At 45.2% G+C, this 27,832-nt stretch overlaps 2 protein-coding genes and 1 long non-coding RNA gene across 4 annotated transcripts; 1 reads left to right on the top strand and 2 right to left on the bottom strand.

Moving 5' to 3' along the window:
- Nucleotides 1–4,153: 4,153 nt before the first annotated feature.
- On the bottom strand, nucleotides 4,154–6,438 carry LOC103991858 (uncharacterized). The gene is made up of 3 exons (XR_010498023.1): nucleotides 6,064–6,438; nucleotides 4,753–5,895; nucleotides 4,154–4,529 (listed from the first exon to the last, which is right to left on the bottom strand). It is a non-coding gene; the product is annotated as an uncharacterized LOC103991858 (long non-coding RNA).
- Nucleotides 6,439–7,103: 665 nt separating this feature from the next.
- LOC135642251 (galactoside 2-alpha-L-fucosyltransferase-like) lies at nucleotides 7,104–9,387 on the bottom strand. 2 transcript variants are annotated; one of them, XM_065158235.1, is made up of 2 exons: nucleotides 9,002–9,387; nucleotides 7,104–8,686 (listed from the first exon to the last, which is right to left on the bottom strand). In XM_065158235.1, exons 1-2 carry the CDS (start codon nucleotides 9,213–9,215, stop codon nucleotides 7,254–7,256), a joined length of 1,647 nt encoding a protein of 548 aa, XP_065014307.1. In that variant the 5' UTR covers nucleotides 9,216–9,387; the 3' UTR covers nucleotides 7,104–7,253. The 2 variants fall into 2 exon arrangements, with proteins under 2 accessions (XP_065014307.1, XP_065014308.1); XM_065158236.1 differs by having other exon boundaries at nucleotides 7,104–8,683.
- A 3,108-nt stretch (nucleotides 9,388–12,495) lies between these two features.
- On the top strand, nucleotides 12,496–13,020 carry LOC135643787 (probable calcium-binding protein CML23). Its single transcript, XM_065161143.1, has one exon. The coding sequence runs from the start codon at nucleotides 12,496–12,498 to the stop codon at nucleotides 13,018–13,020; it is 525 nt and encodes a 174-aa protein (XP_065017215.1).
- The last annotated feature ends 14,812 nt before the right edge of the window (nucleotides 13,021–27,832 follow it).

Below are 27,832 nucleotides of genomic sequence, written 5' to 3'. Positions count from 1 at the left end.
CTGGGTTGATCACCTCTCCCGTGGTTGTCAGAGTGCTCGTAATTAGTTTGAGCAGCAGATTTATAGATATATGTGATTTCAATAACTAACTCATCTAGTAGTTATAGGATGGTTATTACTAGATCCTATAAATAGGATCATAGTTCATGAAACAAAGAGATAGAGTCTGTATGCATTTGGTAACAAGGAGATAGAGTCTGTATGCATTTGGTATCTTGTAAGTGTTCTTATCAATTCTTCTGTTTTTAAATACTATATCAGTTTTGTTGAATTGAAAGGATTCTTTTACTTGCATCGTAGTATTTTGTTTTTTTTCTTGCTCCTCCATCCTCAATATTTGTGGTATCAAAGCCTAGTTTCAATCTGAACTGGGCATTATGGCTTCCAATGGCAATTCCATGTCTAACCCCTTATCCCCATCTTCTTAGGCAAAAACTATGAATTTTGGAATATCTTTTTCGAGTGACTGAAATTGTTAGTTAAATGAAATCTTATGGTGAACATATTCCTGATCATATAATTATTGCAAAAGTTTTGAGAAGTTTAACTCCGAAATTTAATCATGTTGTTGCCGCAATTGAGGAATCAAAAGATTTATTGAACATGTCACTTGAAAAAAGTGAAGAAAAAATATTTCAGGTTAAGGAGGAGTCTTCTACTTCAAAAGAAACAAAAAATCAACAGAAAAAGGACGTGACAGAGGAGGATTTCGTGGTAGAGGAAATGGAAGAGGAAGAGGACACTTTGATAGGCATGATGAACAAATGCAATCAAATTATGATCAAAGGAATTACAAGAGTGGAATTCAATGTCACTATTATAAAATGTTTGGTCACATGTAGGCAGATTGTTGGAAAAGAGAAAAGTAAGCAAGTTATGTGGAGAAAAATGAAGAAAATAATAAGTTATTTATGACTTATTCACAAGTTCATAATATCTCAAATGATATTTGGTTTATGGACAGTGGATGTTCTAATCATATATCAGGCATAAAATCAATATTTAGAGATATTGATGAAACTCACAAGTTGAAAGTTAGACTTAGAAATAGCAAGCAAATCCAAATGGAAGGGAAAGAAACAATTGAGATGAAGACAAATCAAGGGAAGGTAAAATATCTTGATAATGTTTTCTTTGTTCCTACTTTATCACATAATTTGTTGAGTGTTGGACAATTAGTAGATGATGGATATTCAGTAATATTTGATGATGGTTCATACACTATTAGAGATAAAAAATCTGGTTTGATTATAGTAAATATTTGCATGACACAAAATAAGATGTTTCCGCTTGATGTGTCAAATATTGAAAGGCATGCGCTTATCACAACTCAAAAGAATGAGTCTAATTTATAACATTTAAGATATGGATACCTTAACATTAAGGGTTTAAGGTTGTTAAGTCAAAAAGGAATGGTTTTCGGATTGCCCAAGATTAATACACTTGATGTATGTGAAGGATGTATTTATGACAAACAAATTAAAAAACCATTTCCTATTGGAAAAGCATGGAAAGCATCCAATTATCTTGAATTAATTCATGCTGACTTATGTGGACCTATGAATGCAAAATCATTTAGTGGAAGTCAATATTTTTTATTATTTACTGATAATTATAGTCGCATGAGTTGGGTATATTTTTTGAAATTGAAATCTGAAACATTTGATAATTTTCGAAAATTCAAAGCACTTATAGAAAGACAAAGTGGTAGATATATAAAAACACTTCGAACAGATAAAAGTGGTAAATTTTTATCTAATAAGTTTAATTCTTTTTATGAAGAAAATGATATTTACAGAGAATTGACAACACCATATACACCGGAGCAAAATGGTGTAGCTAAACGTAAGAATCGAACTGTCGTTGAAATGGCAAGAAGTTTGCTTAAAGGAAAACATCTTCCAAATCAGTTTTGGGTAGAAGCAGTTGTAACAGCAGTTTATTTGTTGAATATTTCACCAACAAAGGTTGTTATGAATTGAACTCTTTTTGAGGCTTGGTATGGTATGAAACCAAGTGTTAGACATCTAAGAATTTTTGGTTGTATTGCTTATGCTTTGGTGAATTCACAAAATCATCACAAGCTTGATGAAAAATCTAAAAAATATATTTTAATTGGTTATTCTTTACAATTGAAAGTATATCGATTATATAACCCTATTAGTGGCAAAGTTATTATTAATAGAAATGTTATGTTTGATGAAAAGACAAGTTGGAATTGGGAGACCAATAAAGGTGGAACACAAATACAGATTCTAATAGAACTAGACACTCCATAGAATCAAGTGACAGATCCTGCTCCAACAAGTTCATCGTCAACCTCACCCAATAGTAGTTCAAATTCGGATTCCTCATATGAAACCCCTCGAAGAAATTTCAGATTATTAACAGAAATTTATAACTCAACATTTGCTTTGTTTATTTCAGATCCAACAACCTTCGAGGAACCAGTTAAAAAAGAGGAATGAAGAAAAACAAATAATGAAGGAGAAAATCAAGTCAATTAAGAAGAATGAAACTTGAGAGTTATTGGATCTACCGAAAGAAAAGAAATCTATTGGATTAAAATGGGTATTCAAAACAAAGTTTAAATGTAAATTATTTGGTAGATCCATTAGCTCCGATTTCCTCCTTCTCAATTGACTTGATTTCCTCCTTCATTGCTTTTCTCCATTCCTCTTTTTTAACTGCTTCCTCAAAGGTTGTTGGATCTCAAATAAACAAAGCAAATATTGAGTTATAAATTTCTGTTAATGATCTGAAATTTCTTGGAAGGGTTTCATACGAGGAATCTAAATTTGAACTGCTATTGGGTAAGGTTGACAATGAACTTGTTGGAGCAGGATCTGTCACTTGATTCTACAGAGTGTCTAGTTCTATTAGAATCTATATTTGTGTTCCACCTTTATTGGTATCCCAATTCCAACTTACCCTTTCATCAAACATAACATTTCTGTTAATAATAACTTTGCCACTAACAAGGTTATATAATCGATATGCTTTCGATTGTAAAGAACAACCAATTAAAATATATTTTTCAGATTTTTTATCAAGCTTGTGATGATTTTGTGAATTCACCAAAGCATAAGCAATACAATCAAAAATTCTTATATGTCTAACACTTGGTTTCATATCATACCAAGCCTCAAAAGGAGTTCGATTCATAATAGCCTTTGTTGGTAAAATATTCAACAAATAAACTGCTGTTGCAACTACTTCTACCCAAAACTGATTTGGAAGATGTTTTCTTTTAAGCAAACTTCTTACCATTTCAACGACAGTTCGATTCTTACGTTCAGCTACACCATTTTACTCCGATGTATATGGTGTTGTCAATTCTCTGTGAATACCATTTTCTTTACAAAAAGAATTAAACTCATTAGATAAAAATTCACCACCTCTATATGTCCGAAGTGTCGTTATATATCTATCACTTTACCTTTCTACAAGTGCCTTAAATTTTCAAAAATTATCAAATGTTTCAGATTTTAATTTAAAAAAATATACCCAACTCATGCGACTATAATCATCCGTAAACAATAGAAAATATTGACTTCCACCAAATGATTTTGCATTCATAGGTCCACATAAGTCAGCATGAATTAATTCAAGACAATTAAATGTTCTCCATGCTTTTCGGAAATGATTTTTTACTTTGTTTGTCATAAATGCATCATTCACATACATCAAGTGTATTAATCTTGGGCAATCCGAAAACCATTCCTTTTTGACTTAACAACCTTAAACCCTTAATGTTAAGGTGTCCATATCTTAAATATCATAAACTAGACTCATTCTTTTGAGTTGTGATAAGCACATGTCTTTCAATATTTGACACATCAAGTGGAAACATCTTGTTTTGTGTCATGCAAACATTTACTATAATCAAATCAGATTTTTTTATCTCTAATATTGCATGAACCATTATTAAATATTACTGAATATCCATCATCTACTAATTGTCCAAGACTCAACAAATTATGTGATAAAGTAGGAACAAAGAAAACATTATCAAAGTATTTTACCTTCCTTTGATTTGTCTTCATCTCAATTGTTACTTTCCCATCCACTTGGATTTGCTTGCTATCTCCAAGTCTAACTTTCAACTTATGAGTTTCATTAATATATCTAAATATTGATTTTATGCCTGACATATGATTAGAACATCCACTATCCAGAAACCAAATATCATTTGAGATATTATGAACTTGTGAATGAGTCATAAACAACTTACTATTTTCTTCATTTTTCTCCACATAGCTTGCTTGCTTTTCTCTTTTCCAACAATCTGCCTTCATGTAATCAAACTTTTTACAGTAGTGACATTGAATTCCACTCTTGTAATTTTTTTTATCATAATTTGATTGCCCTTGTTCATCATGCCCATCAAAGTGTCATCTTCCTCTTCCATTTCCTCTATCACGAAATCCTCCTCTGTCACGTCCTCTTCCTGTTGATTTTTTGTTTCTTTTGAAGTAGAAGACTCCTCCTTAACCTGAAATATTTTTTCTTCACTTTTTTCAAGTGACCTGTTCAGATAAATCTTGACTCCTCAATTGCGGCAACAACATGATTAAATTTCGGAGTTAAACTTCTCAAAACTTTTGCAACAATTATATGATCAGGAAGATGTTCATCATAAGATTTCATTTGACTAACAATTTCAGTAACTCGAGAAAGAAAATCTTGCATCGATTCATTGCTTTTAATGAACAAAATTTTAAACTCACGGCGGAGGGTTTGAAGTTTTACCATAATCACCCTTAATGAGCCTTGAAATTCATTTTGAAGTATCAACCAAGCTTGCTTTGAGTTTATCGCTGTTGTAATTTTTGAGAAGATCATCTCATATACAGCTTTGTTGAATGAAAAACAATGCCTTTGAGTCCTTTTTTCTATTCTCCCTCAGCCTGATTTCGTCATCTGGATCCTCATATCCATTCTCTATTAAGTCCCGAAGATCTTGAGACTTGAATAGAGTCTTCATCTTGATACTCCAAAATTCATAGCTTTTGCCCGAGAAGGCTCTGATACCACAAATGTTGGGGATTGAGGAGCAAGAAAAAAACAGAATACTACGATACCAGTAAAAAGAATCGTTTCGACTCAAGAAAACTGATGTAATATTTAAAAACAGGAGGATTGATAAGAATACTTACAAGATACCAAATGTACTACAGTTTTATTTATAGGACCTAGTGACAATCATCACCAACATATAACTACTATATCAAGATTGAGGTAGTTATTGAAATTATCATATAACCACTAGATCATGATAACTATCTAGATAGATAACTATGAATCAAATCTAAGTAGGGTGAAGAATGTATCTGCTCAGATGGAGAACGGCTTTCTCAGGAAGAGCAAACTTAGTTCGTAGCATGTCTCCGTAACTCTGAGGATGACTAATATCGAACCCGTCGAGGTCTTGAATAGGAAAGTCTGAAGATAGAAGCCACGAGGTCCCGGGGAATGGCTCGCAGAAGATGCCATGGAAGTCATCAGGAAGTTTGAGGAGGAATACCTTGTCGTTGAGGAGGGCATACAGGAATGTGGAGACCATACTGATGACCCTGTTGCCGATGCCTCCGGATTCCAGCCACACCACGTAGTTGCACTCCGAAGGCCCTGCGCTGGCATTGGACTTCAGCTGCTCTATGGACTTGTTGTAGAGCTCGGTGTTGGGGGCACATCTTCTGTGTAGGGATTCATAGTTTCGAAGCTTCCGCAGGAGGTATGGAGAAGGGGTGTGGTCTGATTGCTTCCAGTACAGTGCCGACTGGTAGCGGCTCAGGCAAGAAGCCTCGTCGAATTCAGGGCTTAGCAGCCCTCCAAGAAGCCTGTCCTTTGGACGTTCATCTCTGAACGACGCAGAACAATCAACTCGGAGATCTGAATGATCAACAAACAATACATGCAAAAGATGACTTCACATTAGCTGAATGCATCGGCTAATTATGAATCCACCATAAAGTAATAGCCTCTTTTTTAATTATAGTAAAATCATAAAAGAAAGCATAAGAAAAAAAGAAGAGAGGAAAAAGCAAAAGAAAAAGTGACCTCCTCTTTGCTGGTTGCATTAAGCAGCACATCAGGGGACAAGCCTCTATAGGTGCCGGACATCTCCACTAGCAGCAGCACCATCGCCACTAATGCCACTGCCAAAAGTGGCCTGGTAATCTCCTGCCCACCAAGTGTTTCCACATCGCCATGGCTTCCAGTTCCTCGCCTCCTCTTCTACAGCTGCTGCAGCCTTCGTATCCGCTTCAGCTCCGTCGACACGTCCTCTTCAAATGAAGGTGGGAGGGGGCCGAACACAATTGGCGGCATGAAAACAAACCTCGAACTTGGTCCAAAACATGATGCCTTCTTCGCGTGAAGAGCAGCTGTCAGTGGGAAGGAAGAAGCACGTCAGCCCTCTGGTGTCGATACAAAGTTTTTGATCTGTTCTGTTTGCTAGCTCAGCATTGAAGTCCGTGAGCTCTTACTTTAATCTTACTTAGGAAACTGTGGGAAGAAAAGAACAGTCGCAGGTCTTCCAAGAGAAACAAGCAATCAGTTTGGCTAAGCAGGATGTGAAACGGCCAACTTCAAAGAGGATTTCAGTGTTATCAATCAGATCTTTACGCGTCTCTCAAAGAACGATCGACGGAGATCGCAAAAGGGCGTGCCGTGCACGGCAGTATTCGTCTTCGCTTCCTTCCCATGCTTGTGTAAATGTAACAACCTGTGTTCAGTACCGGGGAATAATGTATTTGGGCTCAAACGGTTCCGCATCTTGGATTGTTTGATCGAGCAGATTCGAGCTTTGTTTATTAGCAGGTGGCTGTTGACTTTGGTTGTGGAGCAGAAGAGTCATCTGATCAATGAACCACAACACACAGAATCCTTAGGAAAAAATGACGATGATAATATGATCAAAATAGACAAACATTTTGAATAGATATATATGTCCAAAATAAATGATTTTGGTATAATCTCTAAGTAAAACTAAAAACAAATTAGCATTGTGGAAACATCGCGTCACTATGTAACCAGTAGCTAATTCCAGTAAAAATGCATAAATGTATGTTTGACGACAGGGAGTAGAAGTCAAAATATGGCTTAAGAAAATGACTGGTGACGAAGAAATCATCATTCTCAACGCAAAATTCGTGCAAAGTTTGACACATTCATTAATGATACGTTTTCAGCAATGGAACAGTTGTAAATCAAATGAATTTTTGAGGTAGAATTCGAGAACGTCGAGTCTAATCTACAAGTTTGAGTCCCCCGGGAACATCTTCACACTCCCTCACATGCCCGACAGCCTCGTTGCTGCTGCTCCTCTCTGCTATGCATTGGTATCCCTGAGGGGAATGGAAACAGGGCTCCATCGACGTCGCGCGAAGGCAAGAAGAACTCCCTTTGTCAGGCCGTAGCAGAATCCACGGCCGCAGTCCACCCAGAGCTTGTGCCACATACCCGAACGTCGAATACCCGCTTGTGATCAACGCGCCGCTGCAGCTCAAGAGGTACATCTCCATCAGAGCCTTCTTGTTATGGTTCTGCTTCTCCGTGTGCTGCTGCTCCTCGTGACTCGGTTGATAAACCGCGATGGCCTCCCCGGTGGTCGTCGCGTACTGGTAGTACATGTTCCTCAGCTTCTCAAAGTAACCCGAGTATAGTGTGGTCAAGAGCACAGCTTTGGGTTGTGTTCTCTGTGTGATCGGTTGAGCAGGCTCTGTGAGATTAATCTCCGGCAGCAACCCCTCATGTATTGAACAGTTGAGGATTTGGGCTATCATCTGATCCGAAGATATCGGTGCAGCTTCAAAAATCCTTATTTGTAAGCCTACCATTTCTTTTGCATTGCCCAGATAAGCATCATAGTACCTCGTAATGTAACCCCAGACTGGGTTAGCTGGGTGGAGCAGGTACCTTCCCAAGTGGTGGAAGACGACTGATTTCATCGGGAAGAGCAAGCTTAGTTCCTTTTCGTACTGCGAGGCGCGAAAGAGAGCAGGCACGAAGTACTGATTCGATCTTAGCAACAACCAAGGTGTTCTTTGAAGCAGTGGCTGCGCCTCTTCACAGAAGAACATGTGATCGGAAAATCTCTGATCATGTGTCAGGTGGAGATAGAGATAAGATGGAAGTGAACCATCTGTGGCGTCCAACTTTTTACCCAGCACATCTCTGAATCTCAAAGGAGCATTCAAGAACAAGCTTTCGAGGTTGTTGACTGGAAAATCCGAAGGTAGAATCCACGAGGTACCAGGAAACGGCTCACAGAAGAGGTCGCGAAGGTCATCGGAAAGGTCCACCAACAGGACCTTGTCAGTAAGGACGGCGTAGAGGAACGCTGAGACAATAGTTATGATTCTGTTGCCTAGGCCATCGGAGGGCACCCATACCACGTAGTTGCACTCCGTAGGCTCTGTGCTGCGGTTTGACTTCAGCTGTTCTATAGCCTTCTGGTAGAGCTCGGTGTTTGGGCCACATCTTCTGTGGAGAGCTTCGTATCTTCGGAGCCTGGAGACGAGGTAAGGTGAAGGAGTGTGGTTCGATTGCTTCCGGTACAGTGCGGACTGGTAGCGGCTGAGGCAAGAAGCTTCATCGAATCCAGCAGAGAGTAGACCTCCAAGAAGCTTGTCATTTGGGGGCTCAGAGAAGGATGCCGAAGAACCATATTTGGAACCTGCTGTGGACACACGAATAAATACGATGATTGGCATAGATCCGATGCAAGAGCAGAACAGAGCCAAGTAGATATTTGCTAGAATTATACGATCAAAATTAATGATGAAACTCATGTTCTCTGACTCTACTAACTGCGGCCCGAAATCTAAACTCGAGTTTTCGACTCGGATCAATGGGTTGATTCACATGAAAACGTAGAACATGGAAACACCGTTGCATGTTTGCGGAAATCTCTCCTTCCATCAACAGAAGAAACAGTATACGCCCTTGTTACAATCGCAGATCCGAAGGAAACAGTGCGGCAAATGGGGGTTACCTTTTCCCGCTGTGATTTCAACACCAAGAAGCCACTCGAAAGATGGGTTCCTGTTGGCTCCAAGAAGAAGCACCATCAGCGGCAAGAACATGAAACAGGTGAAGATCATCATCCCGGGCGTCAAGATGGTTGAGGTGCTTCTCTTCTGGAGCTCAGGTTTAGAACCACCTTGCAACTCCAGATCAACGGAGCTTCTGACTCGCTTCCCATCCATCCTGTCACTTCTTCGGATGCCTGAGGCCACCGGGGACTCCGGTTTTCTCAGCAGATCCTGAAGCAAGAGTTGGAGACTTCCAAGTGACGTCGTCGAAGTCTGTGTGTTTGGTGAAAACCCACACTGACCTCCATTTCTAAGTTCTTCCAAGCCACGAGGAATCGAATTAAAAGTAAACGCTTCGAAAGCGGGCTACTGATCTCAAAGGTCAAAACCTTCCACGAGAAAAAGAACTCGACTTCGATAAGCGTGACGGAAAAAACGTGATCACATGGTGGAGTTGAGTCGCCATTAAGTCAGTCAACCCTGATTTCTCTGCTGCGAACCTCTCACATGGTCCAAGGTGACGAGAAGAGTCTTTACCGGAACCAGCTTGACGAGTCAAACTCATCAATTCCAAAGCAGCAGTAGCTTTGACCTTTTATTTTGCACGTCTAATCGACGACGCAACCTTCCAACATACCAAAAAAAATCAAAGTGAGAATAATTTGTTATGACGGTGATAGTCGCCGGAAAATAAATGAATTCGGCAATCCTTGCGAGTAATTTTGCATCTACTGATGAGCTATGCAACCATTTTTGCTTGCTAACTTATCAACTTCAGGTTCCTTGAATCTGTTCTTCTCAGTCCATCGTTTCTCTTGTCGGCACCCGTGTCTGGCAAATCAGTGGGAGAAATATAAATCAAGCACTATGGAGCGCAGTCAACGCAAGAACGAGGAAAAGACGCTGCCTAAGTGATTTAAAGAGAAGAGACGCCTACACTGACTGATTTATATCCTCGTCCAATTCCTGGACGTGGTGCGCGCATCGCAGAGGAGGTTTTCTCCCAACCTGTTCGTGCTTGTTGTGCCGACCACTTTTCAATCTCTTCGTGCTTCTATACCTAACACGTTTCCGCCCTCTTGTGCTAGTAGAAGGTGACATGGTTTGCTGTCATCGGATGGAAATGGAGTCGATATATCAGTCTGCTGCATTCGTTTTGTGTCATAGTTTGTCCGACATATACGTAGCATCTCCCCATGGATCTGCATTGCTTCATCGGTGTTGTCTGAGTAAATACTGCAATTGGAGGAAACTCAACAAAAGGTAAACATGTGCCTCGCTTTGCACTGCTTATAGGATTAGGTTTCAGTGCCGCTCCCAGCTAATCATGGATGACTTTGCTGAAGAATTCACAGGGTTTGTAAGAGAAAGAAATTATCTATCATGTCTAACTGCTTATTAATCCTAGAAGAAAATTATCCTTTAAGTCCTCCTACAATTAACAGTGATCACACAAGTTCTTTTCTCTCAATCAGATATCTTATGTCACTCATAAGACTAGTAATACCACATATATCCATTGATCCGAAAGTCATCAAATAATATCAATATCACAAATCATATCCTAAATAATCATCAATTGACCAATTAATTCGATCCAGACTTAATTCAACTAGAACCTAAGTGAACCAACTCATAATCCTCATCATATTAGTCCAAAATCATCCTAAACTGATCTAATTTAAACTTAATTAAGTCTAATTTAGGTCCAACCAGCTTGTACCGGTCTAGGGATTAATTGAGCTCAAAATCATGATATAAGCCAAAACATGGATAATGGGCTATTTCAGGACCGAATCCAACTCATTACAGGACTGAATGCCAACCCACAATGCACTTACGTGCCAAGCAAGGGCGTCAAAGCGGGAATAGGTTCACTGGTTTCTGGGCTGGGCCGCTTTAGGGCTATGTATGAGCTGGTGTCTATCTGTCTCTAGTGGGCCAAAGTGCTGAGACACACGCCACAAGCCATTCCAGCCCGTTACTAAGCCGTCGGCCTGGTCCAGTCGAGCTACTGAATCCGAGTCGAACCCGAACCCAGGCTCAATGTAGCGCAGGTCTGCACCTGTTCGAGCCCGACCGCGTGGTCTGACTCAGATACGATTTGGGCCAGATCAATTTTAATTCTAATTTTCTATTTTGTTTTTTTCACAGATATCTAAAATTCTACTGTAAGTCAAATAATTGATAAAAATTCCAGAAAAGAAGGGAATTAAGTTTTAGTTATGCATAATCATTTAAATAAAATAGAAGCATGATTTACAGAATCTTAACACTACTATTCATGAATTAAAATTATAGACAAACAATAAAACTGAGTTAAAAATTATCTAAATCATGAAAAATATAGATGCAACCTACATAATTAATAGTAAATCAGGTCAACGATTTTACAATCTATAATTTGGGTTTTGAATAATTTCTAATGTTTAATTTCATGTTTTGCATTCTAAAAAATTATCACGATTAATAGAAAATTCCATAAAATTAACATTAATCTCAAAAATATTTTTTATTACTAATACTAAAATAATTGGGATCGAGACCTCTTGCTATCCTAACTTAAATGTATTTTATTTGATCTCAATTACTTCTTATCATCAATTCAAAACAGAAAATGATAGAATAGGATGAAACATTCTCTTAGAGATGGAATATATTCCTAAAATCTTATTATTTTCTGAATTACCAAATTTTAGGAGACAACATTTTTTTTTCACCAACATGTTTTTGGGAACATCTTCCAAATTTGCCACCTGCAAAAGTTACACGTGACATTTTCTCTAATATATATATATATATATATATATATATATATATATATATATATATATATATATATATATATATATATATATATATATATATATATAAGATTTTTTCTATAATCTTTTTCAACATATGTTATTAGAATACTACATGGATTCTAATCTTCGTATCTTGTTTAGGTTATATGGCCCATAATAGCAGGAAGTAGGCAAATATTTTAGTGTGTGCGGTGGAAGATATACATACATAGTCATTGGATACTTCCTTTATCGAAGCATCTATCAACTTTACACTCGTACGTATTGCTGCCTGAAGCAGTGAGCATAAGATGTATTGCTTCGAATTCATGCATGTTCTAGCTTTCTTGATCTTGTTGATCTGACCTTACGTAAAAGAGAAGCATTAAAGGAAGCTTTTTGCACTCGTGAACGTTGCCAAAGATTCTTATGCTTGTCCCCATGTCAGCTTGTTTTACCTTTGAACCCACCTTTCGGTTTGGCCATGTAGGGAGGCATCGAGAGGTGTCATCCCTTTGTGCGGCGGATAAGAATCTCCAAACTTTATGCTTCTTTCAAGAATCTGGAGACTGAGCCATTCAGGCACTACAAATCTGAGGGGCCAAATCCCCAGTATGCCTTCATCTTGCAGGTGCTACCACATTTCATTACGTGGAAACATGCGACAGATGAGGATTCTTGAATTCCGCTACAACGTAGAGAAGCTGAAGGAAAAGAAGTGGATATCAAGGAAGGACAGCCAAGCCTCAGACCTGAAACCCACGTTTGAGCCCGACAAGGAGGACATGGAGCAGGTATTCAGGAAGATATCGAATGGCAAAGAGATGATCGAGTTCAGCGACCTGCGGCAGCTGCTGCACAAGATGAACGTTGCCGACGCCGACCGTGAGGCCAAGCAGATGATGCAGGCGGCCGACTTCAACAATGATGGCTTTCTGGACTTCGACGAGTTCATGAAGGTGACCAAGGACGTAAGCATGAGAGAATTGAAAGACGCATTTGGCATGTTCGACGAGAACCGCGATGGACGTATAAGCGCCGAAGATATAAAGAGAATGATGCAGAAACTTGGCGAAAGTTGTACCTTGGAGGACTGCGCGAGGATGGTGAAGCATGTGGACAAGAACGGGGACGGGCTCGTCGACATGGATGAGTTCGTAGCGATGATGACCGGCACCAGGAAACCAATCTGATCGAGCATTAATCTTACTATATATCTCCAATGCAACATGCTCGATAATTTCTACCTCGCAACGGGAAATATATAATTAGTCTCCATAATGCTTTTTATGCGACGTTTGGCAGGCAACGAATAATAGACCGACAGAAGTAGATGATGCCGATGAACTGTTCTACCACGTACGGATCTTGAAACGCATGCTCGGAAGAAGCATAGAACAGAATGTGCTACTGACAAATAGACTGTAATGGATAGAGCTATAAACCCCAAAATTTATGACGTGGGGTTCTTGTCAATTTTGTGTTTTGCTCACGTCCAAAGATTATGCACTTCTTACGCGTAGAACAACATTTCATTTTTTTTAAATGGTGAATGTGATTTCTAATTCCAAGTTCTGATCTCACAAAAATCATTATCAACCAATCTAACTAGTACTCCGATTATATTGAAGTCCTCAATCTTCTCCATTGATGTGGTTTTATCCTTTCGAAGTATATAAACTCTAAAAAATATCTCTAAAAATAAGAGATCTAATGGATTTATAAGTCCTTGATTCCCATACTCCTCAATTAATGTGGGACTAAATGACCATATATATATATATATATATATATATAACATTATCAATGTGGGACTAAATGACCTTATCAATATAATATTGTCATCTATTAATCCTGATAGGGGTAAAAACAGATTTGACGTAACACACCAGATTTGACGTAATACACCCCCACATCAGACACCCTTGGGGGAGCGAGCATTAACACCAACATAGTATGCACCCACACCCACCGTACCAAGACGACCTCATCGTCTGATCCCTCATGACCGGCCGAAACAGGGGAAGACGTCGACTGACGCTCCCCATACCTTGCAGCAGCTCGGCCTTCCATGCAACGCTCACGACGACGACAGACGCCATCAGAGGTACGACCCTGCTCCGGTAGGATGGCAAATCAGGTAACATCAAATTCACTTATAAATACCCCCAGGCTCCCAACGGGCAAGGGGGGAATCTCACCCAAAAACTCCACTCCAAATCACTGATTGAATCGTCGGAGGGGTCGGGCCGAGCTACCGACCCGACCTGTGCGCAGGTACTCGACCAAAGCTAACTCTACTCGGAGTCACGGAACTTTCCAGCCAGACCCCCTGCAGCGGCCGCCACGAGATACCAAGGGGAGCCACGTATGATCCCAGCCATTCGGAGCCCTGAACCAGCCGCGTCGACCTCGAGGTCGCGGCTAAAAAAGTTACTTACCGTAACAGATTGACGCTAGAAGGAGGGCCATCCGAATGTCAAGAGATCAGCGAACCCACATCGGCGGGCCCACAACTGCTAGGCTCCCCACCCCGGGGGAACACCCCCCGCATGATGAATTCCGTGACGAACGCCTCGCAGCGACGTCAGAACGCTACTAGCAATTGTTCAATAACCCAGGCTTGTCGCCTCCCGACGGCGCACCCGCCGGCCCGTCGCCAGTGTCACCCGAGGCCTTTCACGACCTCGCTCATCAGGTCCGAGCCCTGACAAGCATGGTGCAGACTATCATTCCGATCATCTCCCAGTGGACCCCTCCGCATGCAACCCGGCCTTCGCAGCGACGGGAGACCCCCGTCCAGACTCACGTACCACTTCCCGAGCTTCCTGGCTCACCTCGAAACCCGATAACTCGGCCCGGGAGCCGGGAAGCAGAAGACACGGCGAGCTGCCCCGAGCCCGAGGCTCCAACCGTCGACTCAACAAATGCCCTACGAGCTCAATTGCGCCTCGTCAGTCAAAGACTCGACGAAGTACAACAGGAAGTTCGTAAGTCAAGAGGAGAGCTCGGGGCGGACAGACAGCAAGGATCCCCGTTCACCCCCGAGATACAAGACCAGGCGATCCCCCCACACTTCCGTCTTCCCTTGCTGGATGTGTATGACGGCGCCGCTGACCCAGCAGACCACGTGGCCGCTTTTCGCGCCCAGATGGCGCTATACGGGACTTCTGACACCTTAATGTGCAGGGCATTCCCAACAACTCTACGGGGGCCGGACCGCGCGTGGTACAACAGCTTGAAGGCCGGGACCGTCGCCTCCTTCGATCAACTCGCCAAAGATTTCGAGCTTAAATTCCTGGCTTATGCCCGACCAAAGCTGTCCGTGGCATTGCTCCTCGGGCTCAACCAGAGGGAGGACGAGCCCCTCTCCCAATTTGTGAACCGCTTTACGACACAAATCCGCGGATTGTCGGATGCTCACCCCTCTCTCTTGATGCAGGCATTCATGACAGGCCTGCGGCCCTCAAAGTTCTTCTGGTCTCTCGTGAAGCGGCCCCCCGCCGCGGTCCCCGAGATGCTTCAGCGTGCTAGTCAGTTCATCGCCGCAGAGACTTGGATGACTGGGAAGCGGGAGGAGCACAAAAAGGTCAAGTCGGAGCCACCCCGACAGCAACAGCCCGCCTCCTCCCGGCAAAAGTTGGACAGATCCGACCTAAGGCTTCCTCTCCCCGCCTTGAATTCGCCCCGAACCGAAATATTCCTTCACGAGAAGGGGAAAGGGCTACTCAAGGACCCTCACCCGATGAGGAACCCGCAGGAGCTCGCAGACCATTCAAAGTATTGCCGATTCCATCGGCAGCACGGGCACGACACTGAGCAGTGCCGCGAGTTGAAGAGGCAAATTGAGAAGCTCATCCTCAGAGGTCACCTCGGCCAATATCTCCGGCCGAACAAAGAGCTGTCACCTCGCTCGGAGGGCCCCATCGAGCGAAACATCGATGTTAGGGGGAGGCTCCATGTCGGGCAGAAAGGCGTATGCCCAAGCCGCTCCAGATGAAGCCTCGGGACACGAGCCTGAGCCCGAGATAACCTTCCCGACCGGAGTGTCCAACGCGCAGGTGAGAAGGATCATGGTTGACACGGGGAGCTCGGCCGAATACTTTACTTCGACGCCTTCCAAAAGCTTGGCTTGGCTAGGGAGAATCTGAGCCCAATGTGCTCGGCGCTCACCGGGTTCACAAGAGATTCGATATCGCCCCTGGGGGCTATCACTCTGCCCCTGACCCTAGGGGCCCCACCGAGGTCGAAGACGGTGATGACCACCTTCCTGGTGGTCGACCTTCCCACTACTTACAATGCCATACTCGGTCGGCCGACCCTCAACAAGGTAAGAGCCGTCGTCTCGAACCTCAACAAGGTCAGACGGTGATGACTCAGGCTGGAGTCGGAGAAGTTACGGGAAGCCCCCGAGAGTCCAGGCGGTGCTACCTGACCGCCGTTTTTTTACGCAAGAGGGCCAGGACTGAGCCACCACTGGAAGATCCGCGGGAAACAAAGAAACTGGCCCCTCATCCCGAGCCAAGGGGATCCACCATTGACATACCTCTGCGAGAAGCTCGGCCGGACCAGACGGTGAAGATCGGTTCAGAACTGCCCGAGCAGGAACGAGAGCAGCTCGTTAGACTCCTGCGGGAAAATGCCGACGTCTTCGCCTGGTCCCCATCGGACATGACGGGTGTCGACCCAGGGATCGCACAGCATCATCTAAAAATCCCATCGGACGCTCGCCCGGTGAAGCAAAAACCCAGGCGGCAGGCCCCTGACCGACAACGCGCCATACAAGAAGAGTTGGGCCGACTCTTAGCAGCAGGCTTCATAGAAGAAGCCAAATACACACAATGGCTGTCCAATGTAGTTCTCGTGAAAAAACACAATGGAAGCTGGAGGATGTGCGTTGACTACAACAGTCTCAACAATGCATGCCCTAAAGACTGGTACCCCCTCCCGAAGATCGACCAGTCGGTCGACGCAACGGCCGGACACGCACGCCTCACTTTTATGGACGCCTATTCGGGGTACAACCAGATCAGGATGGCGCCCAAAGACAGAGAGCATACGACTTTCCTCACCGATCAAGGGGTATACTTCTATAAGGTCATGTCGTTCGGGCTAAAAAATGCTGGGGCCACATACCAGAGGACGGTGAACAAGATGTTTGCCCGTCAGATCGGGAGGAACATGGAAGTTTACGTGGAAAATATGATTGTGAAAAGCCAAGAGGCTGGAACGCACCTTGCCGACCTGGCCGAGGCATTCGCCACACTGCGCAAGTTCGACATGCGACTCAACCCCACAAAGTGCGCTTTCGGCGTCACCTCCGGGAAATTCCTTGGGTTCATCGTGCACGAAAGAGGAATTGACGCTAACCCGGAGAAGGTTCAGGCGATAATCAATATGCAGTCCCCCCGGACGATTAAAGACCTACAACAACTTAATGGAAGGTTTGTCGCCCTGTCTCGCTTCCTCGCCCGATCGGGTGATCGCTGCCTCACATTCTTCAAGGCACACAAAAACCCGAAGAACTTCTAATGGACGTCGGAATCCGAGGAAGCTTTCAAACAAATGAAGCAGCACCTGGCCTGCCTCCCTCGACTCGCCTCTGTCTCTCCCGGGGAGAAGCTGGGCCTCTATTTGGGGGCCTCCCCGCATGCAGTCAGTTCCGTCCTGACCAGGGAAAGCTCCGGCCAACAACTCCCGATCTACTACGTCAGCCACGTCCTGAGCGTACCCGAGGAGCGTTACCCGCCGATAGAAAAACTTGATCTCGCCCTAGTGCTCTCAGCTCAGAAGTTGCGCCCCTACTTCCAGGCACACCCGGTGGAGGTCATCACCGACCAACCTCTTCGGTAGGTCTTAACAAAATTTGATGTTGCAGGGTGGCTCCTCAAATGGGCGGTGGAGCTCGGCGAACATGATATAAGATACGTGCCCAGGACCGCCATCAAGGCCCAGGCAGTAGCTGACTTCATCGCGAAGTTAACTCAGATGGAGGACAGAGATCTCGAGCGAACCCCCGAGGCTTGGACCTTGTACGTAGATGGCTTGGCCAGCTTAAGGGGCGCCGGCGCGGGGTTGGTTCTTCTAGCCCCCGACGGACGCTCGTTCGAGCGCTCCCTCCGTTTCGGGTTTAAGGCCACTAACAATGAAGCGGAGTACGAGGCGCTCCTAGCTAGACTAAGGCTGGCCCTCGAGATGCAGGTGGCCGCTATACACGTCCTCACTGACTCGCAGCTCGTGGCTGAGCAGCTCCGCAGGGGATACGAAGCTAGGGAACCAACCATGGCGAAATACCTAGCACAGGTAAAGGACCTGAGTACCAAATTCCCTTATTTTACATTATCTAATGTTCCGAGGGAGGAAAACGAGCGAGCCGACGCGCTAGCTAAGCTGGCGTCGAGACCAACCCCCGAAGCATGGCCGGAGATCGAGGAGCTCCCCGCCCGGGCCGTCGAAGTATCGACTATGGCCCCACACAGTGCGCCGATCACATGGGTACAAGAGCTACTACGCTTCAAGCAGGATGGGACCCTTCCCCACGACGAAGTTGCAGCCCGGCGCCTACGTCGTACACACGCGTGGTACACCGAGGAGAGTGGGCGGCTTTATAAGCGGTCCTTCACCTACCCCCTTCTACGATGCTTAGAGCCTGATGAAGCCAAGACGGTCTTGGCCGAGATCCACGAAGGAGTCTGCGGAGAACACATCGGCGGGCGAAACTTAGCACACAAAATACTCCGCCAAGGTTACTACTGGCCGACCATGTGCCGGGACGCGAAAGCTTACGTGCAGCGGTGCGGTTCGTGCCAGGAACACGCCCGCGCACCCCAGAAGCCGGCGGTCCCGCTCAGCCCCATCGATTGCGCATGGTCGTTCGCGCAATGGGGTTTGAACCTGATTGGACCTTTCCCACCGGCTTCGGGGCAGCGGAGGTACATCATCGCAGGAGTGGACTATTTCACAAAGTGGGTCGAGGCCGAGCCGCTGGCGGCAATCACGGAACAACAAATGGAGAAGTTCGTGTGGAGAAACCTAGTAACTAAGAGGGGGGGGGGGGTGAATTAGTGCAGCGGAAATCTTTCAGCGATTAAAAACGAAAGCTGCGTTCGTTCGATAAAAACTATTTTGATGCAAAAGCCGATTCTAAGATTACTTATGATTAAGTGCAGTTTCCGTTTAAACACAGTTAGCGTCTAAACGCAGTTTGCGTCTAAATGCAGATTGCATCTAAACTCAGATTGCGTCTAAGCGCAGTTTGCGTCTAAGCGCAGTTTGCGTCTAAACACAGTTTGCGTCTAAGCGCAGTTTAAGCAGAAGTATAAAGACAATGTGCTGCTATTGTACAGCTCAAAAAGTAATCTGCAAAAAGCAGATTTACGTCTAAACGCAAATTTACGTCTAAACGTAGATTTACTTCTAAACGCATATTTACGTCTTAAACGTAGATTTACGTCTGAACTTTGAAACTCGTTTGTATATTCGCAGAAGGCAGTATGCAATTGAAATCAAGACGTAAACGTAAACTGAAATCTAATGATTGTGCGAGGAAAGCCGATTTACGTCTAAATGCAGTTTTACGTATAAATGTTGAAACTCGTTGGTAAAATTGCAGAAGACAGTTTGCAGTTATAAATAGAATCAAAATGTAACTGCAAAGAAACTCGTTCGTAAAAGCGCAGAAGATAGTTCGCAGTTATAAACAGATTCAAGACGTAAATGTAAGCTGCAATGGGTGGGGTATTTATAGGCCCCAACCCAATTCAAATTTGGAGCTCAAAACGATCAAATCCCGGAATTCCGGGATCAGGCAGTTGCACCTCTTGACTGGAGAGGTTGCACCGCCTGGCAGAGCTCGAAGACTGAGCCCAGGCGGTGCCACCTCTTGACTGAGGCGGTTGCACCTCTCTGCTAGAGCTCGAAGACCGAGCTCAGGCGGTGCCACCTCTTTGTCAGGGAGGTTGCATCGCCCAGTCTTGCTCGAAGACTGAGCTCAGGCGGTGCCACCTCCTGGCTGGGGAGGTTGCACCGCCCAGTCTCGCTGGGAGGCTTAGCCCAGGCGGTGCCACCTCCTGGCCTAGGCGGTTGCACCTCCTGGTGCAATCAGGGTCCGAATGGTTAGCTCCATTCGGCCCAATTTCAGTCTTTCAGGGGCCCAATTGCCCCAAGATTAAGCTAATGGGATCACTTCCCATTTTCCAACTTAATCAATGTGTAACTACGATTAGATCTAAGACAATTTCTGCAGCTTTGTTTCGGTGCGTCAATCGCTTCTTCCGGCGAGTTTCCGGCAAACTTCCGTCGATCATCCGATGAACCCTCGGTGATGCTCCTGCGGACTTCCGGCAAACTCCTGGACTTTGCGACGATCCACTTGGCAAGTTCCGACGAGCTTCGCTTGGCAAGCTTCTGGACTTCTCGGATCTGTTCTCGCAGAACCTCCGACGACCGTCCGAACTTCCGTCGAACTCCCGAACTCCCAACGTGATCATGAACTTGACTCCGGCGCAACTCCTGCTGCTTGTCTAACTTTCATCGTAGTTAATCCTGCACATTTATCTCAACACATAGATTAGACAACAAATGACAATTGACTTCATCATCAAAATCCGAGATTCAACAGGTTCGGGTTGCCCAAAGCCATTATCACGGATAACAGACCTTAGTTCGCCGGCAAAAGGTTCCGGGAGTTCTGTGCCGGTCATGGCATCCAGCTAAGGTTCAGCTTGGTGGCCCACCCTCAGACGAACGGGCTGGCCGAGGTAACCAATCGGTCCATCTTGGATGGACTCAAAAGAAGAGTGTCCGCGGCCCGATCGTCCTGGACGGATGAGCTCCCTAGCGTCCTATGGGCCCTGCGCACTACTCCTAAGACCGCGACTGGTGAGTCCCCGTACAGCATGACGTTCGGAACTGAAGTTGTCCTGCCACCCGAGGTAGCCATCGCCACCCTTCGGACAGAAGGCTACGACGAGAGAGCCTCGGACGAGGGACTTCGAGCCAACCTCGACATGCTCGAAGAGCGACACACCGAGGCCCACTTGAAAGCCCTCTCTAACAAGAAGGCTGTCGCAAGGGTCTACAACAGGAAGATACGACCCCGACCGATCAAGTTGAGCGACCTGGTCTTACGCAAGACCTAGGTGAGTGAGCCGACCCGAGCGATAAGAAAGTTGGCCCCCAAATGGGAAGGACCTTATCGGGTCGTCGAGGTAGTCCGACCGGGTACTTACAGGCTCGCGATAATGGACGGTTCCTCCTTGCCGAGAACATGGAACATCCATAACCTTAAAAGGTTTTTCATCTGAAGAAGACTTTGCCTAAGGGGAATTGTTCGGCTAAAAAAAAGTCTCTTCCGAGTAGGGAGCTTTGCATTTTTTGGAGCTGAACGACATACTGGAGAAAAAAGTCTTCTTTATTTCAGAAACATGGAATTACAAGAATCATCTGCGACAGGACTCGAGGATTACAAAAGAAATTACAGGACTTAACCCAGCTCAACCGAGCCGACCTCAAAACTCTATCCTAACCGTCGGAACCCCCGACGCCATCGTCGAAAGGAACTTCATCCGGCATATCTACATCTAAATCCTCGGATGCGAGGCAAACGGATCCACCTCGACTTCCAACCTGGGATGGCGCGTCTGGAACCGGCCTAGGGAAATCCGGTACCCGTACTCGTAGGTGACCTGCCGTGACCGAACCAGCCCGAGCTGGAAGCCTAAGGATTGCTTATCGACTTCAATTATTTCTGTCTTTTTCTGGCTGTCGCTCTCGCTCGGCCACCAGAGCTTCCGAGGCCCCCTTCGCCTCAACTAGGGCCCCCTCCAATCTCTGGGTCAGGGTGGCCACCTCGCCTCGGACCAGGCGAGCCTCGGTCTGCAACCCCCCTCAAGAGCCCTTGGAGACCGTCTTTCTCCTCCTCAGCCGCCTTCGTCTCGAACTTCAAGCGAAGGACCTCAGCCTCCAACGCCGACATGCGTTGGTCGGTTGCCCCTGCCTCAGTCCGGAGGCGCATCACCTCTGCCTCCAGCTCCAAAGAGCGCTGCTCGACCGCCGCAATCGCCTCCGGAGCCGCCCCAGCTCGGCATTTCGGTCGGACAAGATGCCCAAGGCCCGACCCGCGTCACGTACGCGATCCGCCAACGCCATCGCCTAGTGCTGGCCCTGCAGAAGAATGGTCAGGACCACCCTCGGACAAACCGTAGGTCGGGAACCAACAGCGGGACGCTTACCCACAGCAATGACTTCATGGATTTACCGAGCAGGACATCCGAGGGCATGGTGTAAAGCTCTCGAGCCATATCTGGATGAAGCCCTCCTCGGTTGAACGCGGCTGCAGTCTCCCCATCAGTCCACACCCGAGTCCCGCGGGTCAGCCCCCCCCAGCGGGCTACCAACCGGTAGGAGGGTTGGCCCTCCGAAAGCTCGCCCATCAGGCGCGCCTGGTAGGAGTCGTTCAGCGGCCCCGCGGGCAGACGACACAAATCCCTGATCGAGGGCTCCCTGGGCGCCTTCCCCGCCCTCTAATTGCTCGGGCCGGCCTCGCCCCGACCTCACACTCCTCGCCGATCACGCGAGCCCGACTCCGCCGCCCCTTCGCATTCCTGAGCCTTCGGAGGAGTTGGTTTCTTTGGGGCGACAGCCTTAGCCTTCTTTCGAGGACGGTCGCCCTCGAGCAACACTAGCGCCTCCCTTGTGCCGATTCCCTGGCCGATTGGCCGCCACGGTGATGCAGCCGACGGAGCACATCCTCTGCGCACCGCAGCAAGGTTCACCATTTCTACACGTACATATCGAGCTTGGCTAGTATTCCAAAAGAGAAAAATAAGACAGGAAGGCCTGCCGCCACCTCTTTTTTAAGGCATACCTCGAGGTACCGGGCTCAAACCCGCCTCGACCAACCACGCCTCGGTCATCTTCCGGATGACTCTGGAGGGCGGGAGGATCTCCTTCAATCTTCGAAGGGCTTGGAGCTCCCCTTCATCCAAGACCGGGGCGGTATTGTCGACGGTGCGCGCCGCCCACCGGAGCCCGAAATCCCAACTCTCCGGATGGCATACGTAGAAGAAACGCTCCTTCCAACCCTTGTTGCTGGAAGGAGCCCCGCTGACCCAGAAACCCGGTCGGGTGGACAGGTAATAACCCCCCGACCCCCTGGATAGGCGAAAGCAAGAAAGGAAAAGAGATTGGCTCGAGGGAATTTTGGCATAGTAGCATTCCCCTAGGAATGCCACCAGATAGCGCTAGGAATTTGGCGCCATCTGAGAAGGAGAGATGCGCCACCACGAGACTTAGGAGGTTATGACTGGATGGAATGAGAGGCGTAGCCCGGCCTCGAAGGCATCCACGGTTAGGGCGAAGCCCCTTGGTATGGGATCATACGCCCGCTGCCCCGACTCGAGGGCAATAAGCGTGAATTCCGCCGGGATACCGTAACGATCCCGAAGGGAGCCGAGCGACGACTCGCTCACGGTGGAGTCGAGTTCGTGCGGCCACATCAGCAATTCAAGGGCTTTGGTGGCCCTTTCCTCGGACGACGAGCGGGAGCTCGCCAACACTGCCCCCTCGCCGACGTCACCAGAAACAGGAGGCGAAGAAGGAGAGAACAAAGAAGGAGAAGCCATCCTTACCGAGCTTTGGAAAAGAAGGTAGGGCGGCTGATGGGTGCAAGGTTAGGTCTCCTAAAGAAGGGGTCGAGAGAATGCAGGTATCAGAGCGTGAGGGAAGCCAACGGTGCGCTATTTATAGCCTACTGCCCGCCAAAACAGCGACCTTTCCTCTCCTGAGGTGCGCTGCGAAGACGCAACCGTCACACCGCCATAACTATGGTCTGACACGACATTTAATCTCAGCGCGGTGCAAAGTACGGAGCCGCTAATCATGTCAGCCTCGAAAACCGGCGACTCCCAAAAGGGGCGGCCCTTTGATCTTCCCCAGGAAAAATGCAACCTAGCCGCCCGCGCCCACGCACAGTCGAACGACCAATCTCCTCGGTTGTGCAACACCCGCGGCCACCACCTCGGTCGCGCAACGCCCGAGGCCACCACCTCGGTCGCATAATGCCGAGGCCATCACCTCGGTCGCGTGACACCCGAGGCCGCCACCTCGGTCGCTCGACACCCGAGACCACGCCTACGCGGCCAGCCCACCTGCGTTGTGCTCCTCGGCTCTTCGGCTTTATGCCACCCACGTCACGCCTACGCGGCCAGCCCGCCTGCGTCGTGTTCCTCGGCTCTTCGGCTTTACGCCACCTAGGTCACGCTTGCGCGGCCAGCCCGCCTACACGCATACGTCGTGCTCCTCGGCTCTTCGGCTTTACGCCACCCAGGACACGCCTGCGCGGCCAGCACGCCTGCGTCGTGCTCCTCGGCTCTTCGGCTTCACGACACCCGGGACACGCCTGCACGGCCAACCGCCTACGTCGTGCTCCTCGGCTGCGCGTTGCCCGAGACTACACTTGCGCGGCCAGCCCCATCTATGTCGTGCTCCTCGGCCCTCATCGGCTCCGTGACCCCCGAGTCCAACTCTACTCGGCCTGCCCGATTGAGTCGAGTCCCTCGGCCGCATGCTACCCGGAACCACGCTTGCGCCGTCAGCCCGCCTGCGTCGTTCTCCTCCGCTGCGCGTTGCCCGAGACCACACCTGCGCGGCCTGCCCGCCTGCGCCGTGCTCTTCGATCGCACGCTATCCGAGATCCCGATCTCTGCTCGGTTTCCTAACTGAGTCGTGCACTACGGCCCCATGCTGCACGAGACGCGTCCGCGCGGCTATCCCGCCTGTGTTGTGCGCCTCGATCCGCGTGACCAGCCCACCGGAAGTAAGAAGCCATGCGTCGGACCCCCTGCATGCAAGAACCGACGCATAGCTCCTTTCGGGGGGGGGGAATATTATAGGGGTAAAAACGGATTTGACGTAACACACCAGATTTGACGTAATACACCCCCACGTCAAACACCCCTGGGTGGCACACTGCCCCAGGGAGCGAGCATTAACACCAACATAGTGTGCACCCACACCCACCGTACCTAGACGACCTCATCATCTGATCCCTCATGACCGGCCGAAACAGGGGAAGACGTCGACTGACGCTCCCCATATCCTGTAGCAGCTTGGCCTTCCACGCAACACCCATGACGACGACAGACGCCATCAAAGGTATGGCCCTGCTCCGGCAGGATGGTACATCAGGTAACATCAAATTCACTTATAAATACCCACAGGCTCCCAACGGGCAAGGGGGGAATCTCACCCAAAAACTCCACTCCAAATCACTGACTGGATCGTCGAAGGGGTCGAGCCGAGCTACTGACCCGACCTGTGCACAGGTACTCGACCAAAGCTGACTCTACTCGGCGTCGCGGAACTTTCCAGCCAGACCCCCTGCAGCGGCCGCCACGAGATACCAAGGGGAGCCACGTCTGATCCCAGCCATTCGGAGCCCTGAACCAGCCGCGTCGACCCCGAGGTCACGGCTAAAAAAGTTACTTACCATAACAAATCCCTTTTATTATATATATATATACATTTATATATGTATATATATACATGTATATATAATATTATCAATGTATATATGTATATATATATATATATATATATATATATATATATATATATAACATTATCAATGTGGGACTAAATGACTTTATCAATATAATATTATCATCTATTAATCCCTTTTATTATATATATATATATATATATACATTTATATATGTATATATATACATGTATATATATACATATATATATATATATATATACATGTATATATATACATATATATTTATATATATATATACATGTATATATATATATATATATATATATATATATATATATATATATATATATATATATATATACTATATTCTATATCTATAATAATGCTGATTATTATATTTTAAAAGATTAACATAATAGAAATAATGAATAAAAGATTAATACATTAGAAAATATCTATTTTATACATTCAAGTCACTTTTTTTTTCCCTAATACTAGCTTTCATCTATTCCAAATGATATATATTGAACATCAAAATGCACCTCCAATCCTAAACGAATCATACGTACTTTGATGACTTACCTATGGAGATGAAAGGGGATGAGTATTTAAATAAAATACCCAATAAAGTGATCAAAAATTTAAAACACATTATAACTGTTCATATCCATTAAAAAAAAATAACGCATGCATATTATACATGCAAATCAATAAGTACAACAATAAGGAATAACTCTAATTCATCACATTTATTATGCACTTGTATTCATGTGATAATGCCTTTTTTTTACTCTCTTCCTATTATACATATATATATATATATATATATATATATATATATATATATATATATATATATATATATATATATATCATATATTCTTTTCATATTCTTTTAAAAATATAATAACTAGATAATCTGACATGGAATAAATTCAAGAGAATCGACCCCACCTTATGGACGATATCTTTGAAGGATTTAAACGTCATCCCATGAATCAAATCACGAGTTTATCGACCAAAAAATATATTTTTCATAGGATGATAATCCATTACCTCAAAGAATTATTTGATAATATATTTTTTCTATAATTCTCACTACAAGGCTATTACTAGGTTTCACTCATATAATCTCATTGCCTTTGTCTCGATAGACTTAATATTCTTTTATTAATCGAAAGGTTTACCATCTTTAAAATTCACAATGAGGTATAAATCTTTACAGTTAAATTTAAGAGAACTAACTTGAGAATATATAAATATATATAATGTTTTACCACTCATCTTCATTGTCACTTGTTATAAACACATATGATAATTTAATAATTTATGATAAATAATCATGGATAACAGTTCAATAATTGGTTGGCTTCTCATATAGGTAATGCACACCAATTACCTCATCCCAACAACGTTCTGGGGGTAGAAGCAGTAGTGTTCATTCCTGTTATGCTTGACTTCTCATATAGGTATCAAATTAATGAAATTTATGGACCAAAAACGTCGATTCAATTGGATCTGATCCAAACTTCATAGATCGTAGCAAGAAGCATTATTATATGCCTCATGCTAACCTGCATTAGCAGGCATCCAACTCAACAACATCTTCTCCGGGACGTCAAAAGCACGTAAAGGGATTACAGAACACGACCGGTGAAGGAGTCCCTCGGGGAGAGCCGCGGCAGTCCAAACTTGCTGTTACTATTGAGTAAAAGGAGGAAACAAGAGGCGCCCACTTGAGAAGGAGGAGAGGGTGTCAGCGGCGGTGGCCAGCCTTTTTCCTTGGGAGACTAATAACTAAAGGAATCCTAATATAAAAAATATATAATCATCCTCTTGTAAAATAAAACAAACTATTTTTTGAATAAAAAATAGTTTATATTTAGTTATAGTAAACATTATTAATAATTTAATTAATTGCTAATCGAGTAAATTATATTACACTAGTCATTCATAAATTTGGAGGATTTAATAAATACCAACGAATAATGATTAAATGATTTAAATCACTGAGTGAATAATAATAAATAAAATATTATGTTATAAAATCATTACTAAAAAAAAGTCAACCCTCTCATGATTAAAATATGAAAGTCATTTTAATAAATCACTATCAAGGGAGAAAAAGGAAACTTCTAAACTACTCTTCTGAGCGTACAGTATCCAATTTAATATGGCTGAGGCGTCCGTAAATGCCAAGAAAATTCCTTCAAGAGAGACCCAGCAATGATTACATGATCATGAGGACAAATATCTTAGATCAGATAAGGTGATGCCCATGGAGCCTGCACGAAGCTTGCAGAAACCCATACTTGCCGAGGAGGGAATGAAACATGAGAACTACTGCTTGGCTAGTTCAAGTAGATTCGCGAAAAGAAGCCAGAGAACTTGGTACAAACACACATCATATCATCGTCTTCTATCGCATACTGTCTTCGTATTTATCATTTACTAAGAGCTACATTCATAGTATAAACATATAGCTAGCATATATATCCAGA

The sequence above is a fragment of the Musa acuminata genome, chromosome BXJ3-7 (assembly GCF_036884655.1).
Source record: "Musa acuminata AAA Group cultivar baxijiao chromosome BXJ3-7, Cavendish_Baxijiao_AAA, whole genome shotgun sequence".
NCBI lineage: Eukaryota > Viridiplantae > Streptophyta > Magnoliopsida > Zingiberales > Musaceae > Musa > Musa acuminata.
This window is presented reverse-complemented; position numbering and strand designations above follow the sequence as displayed.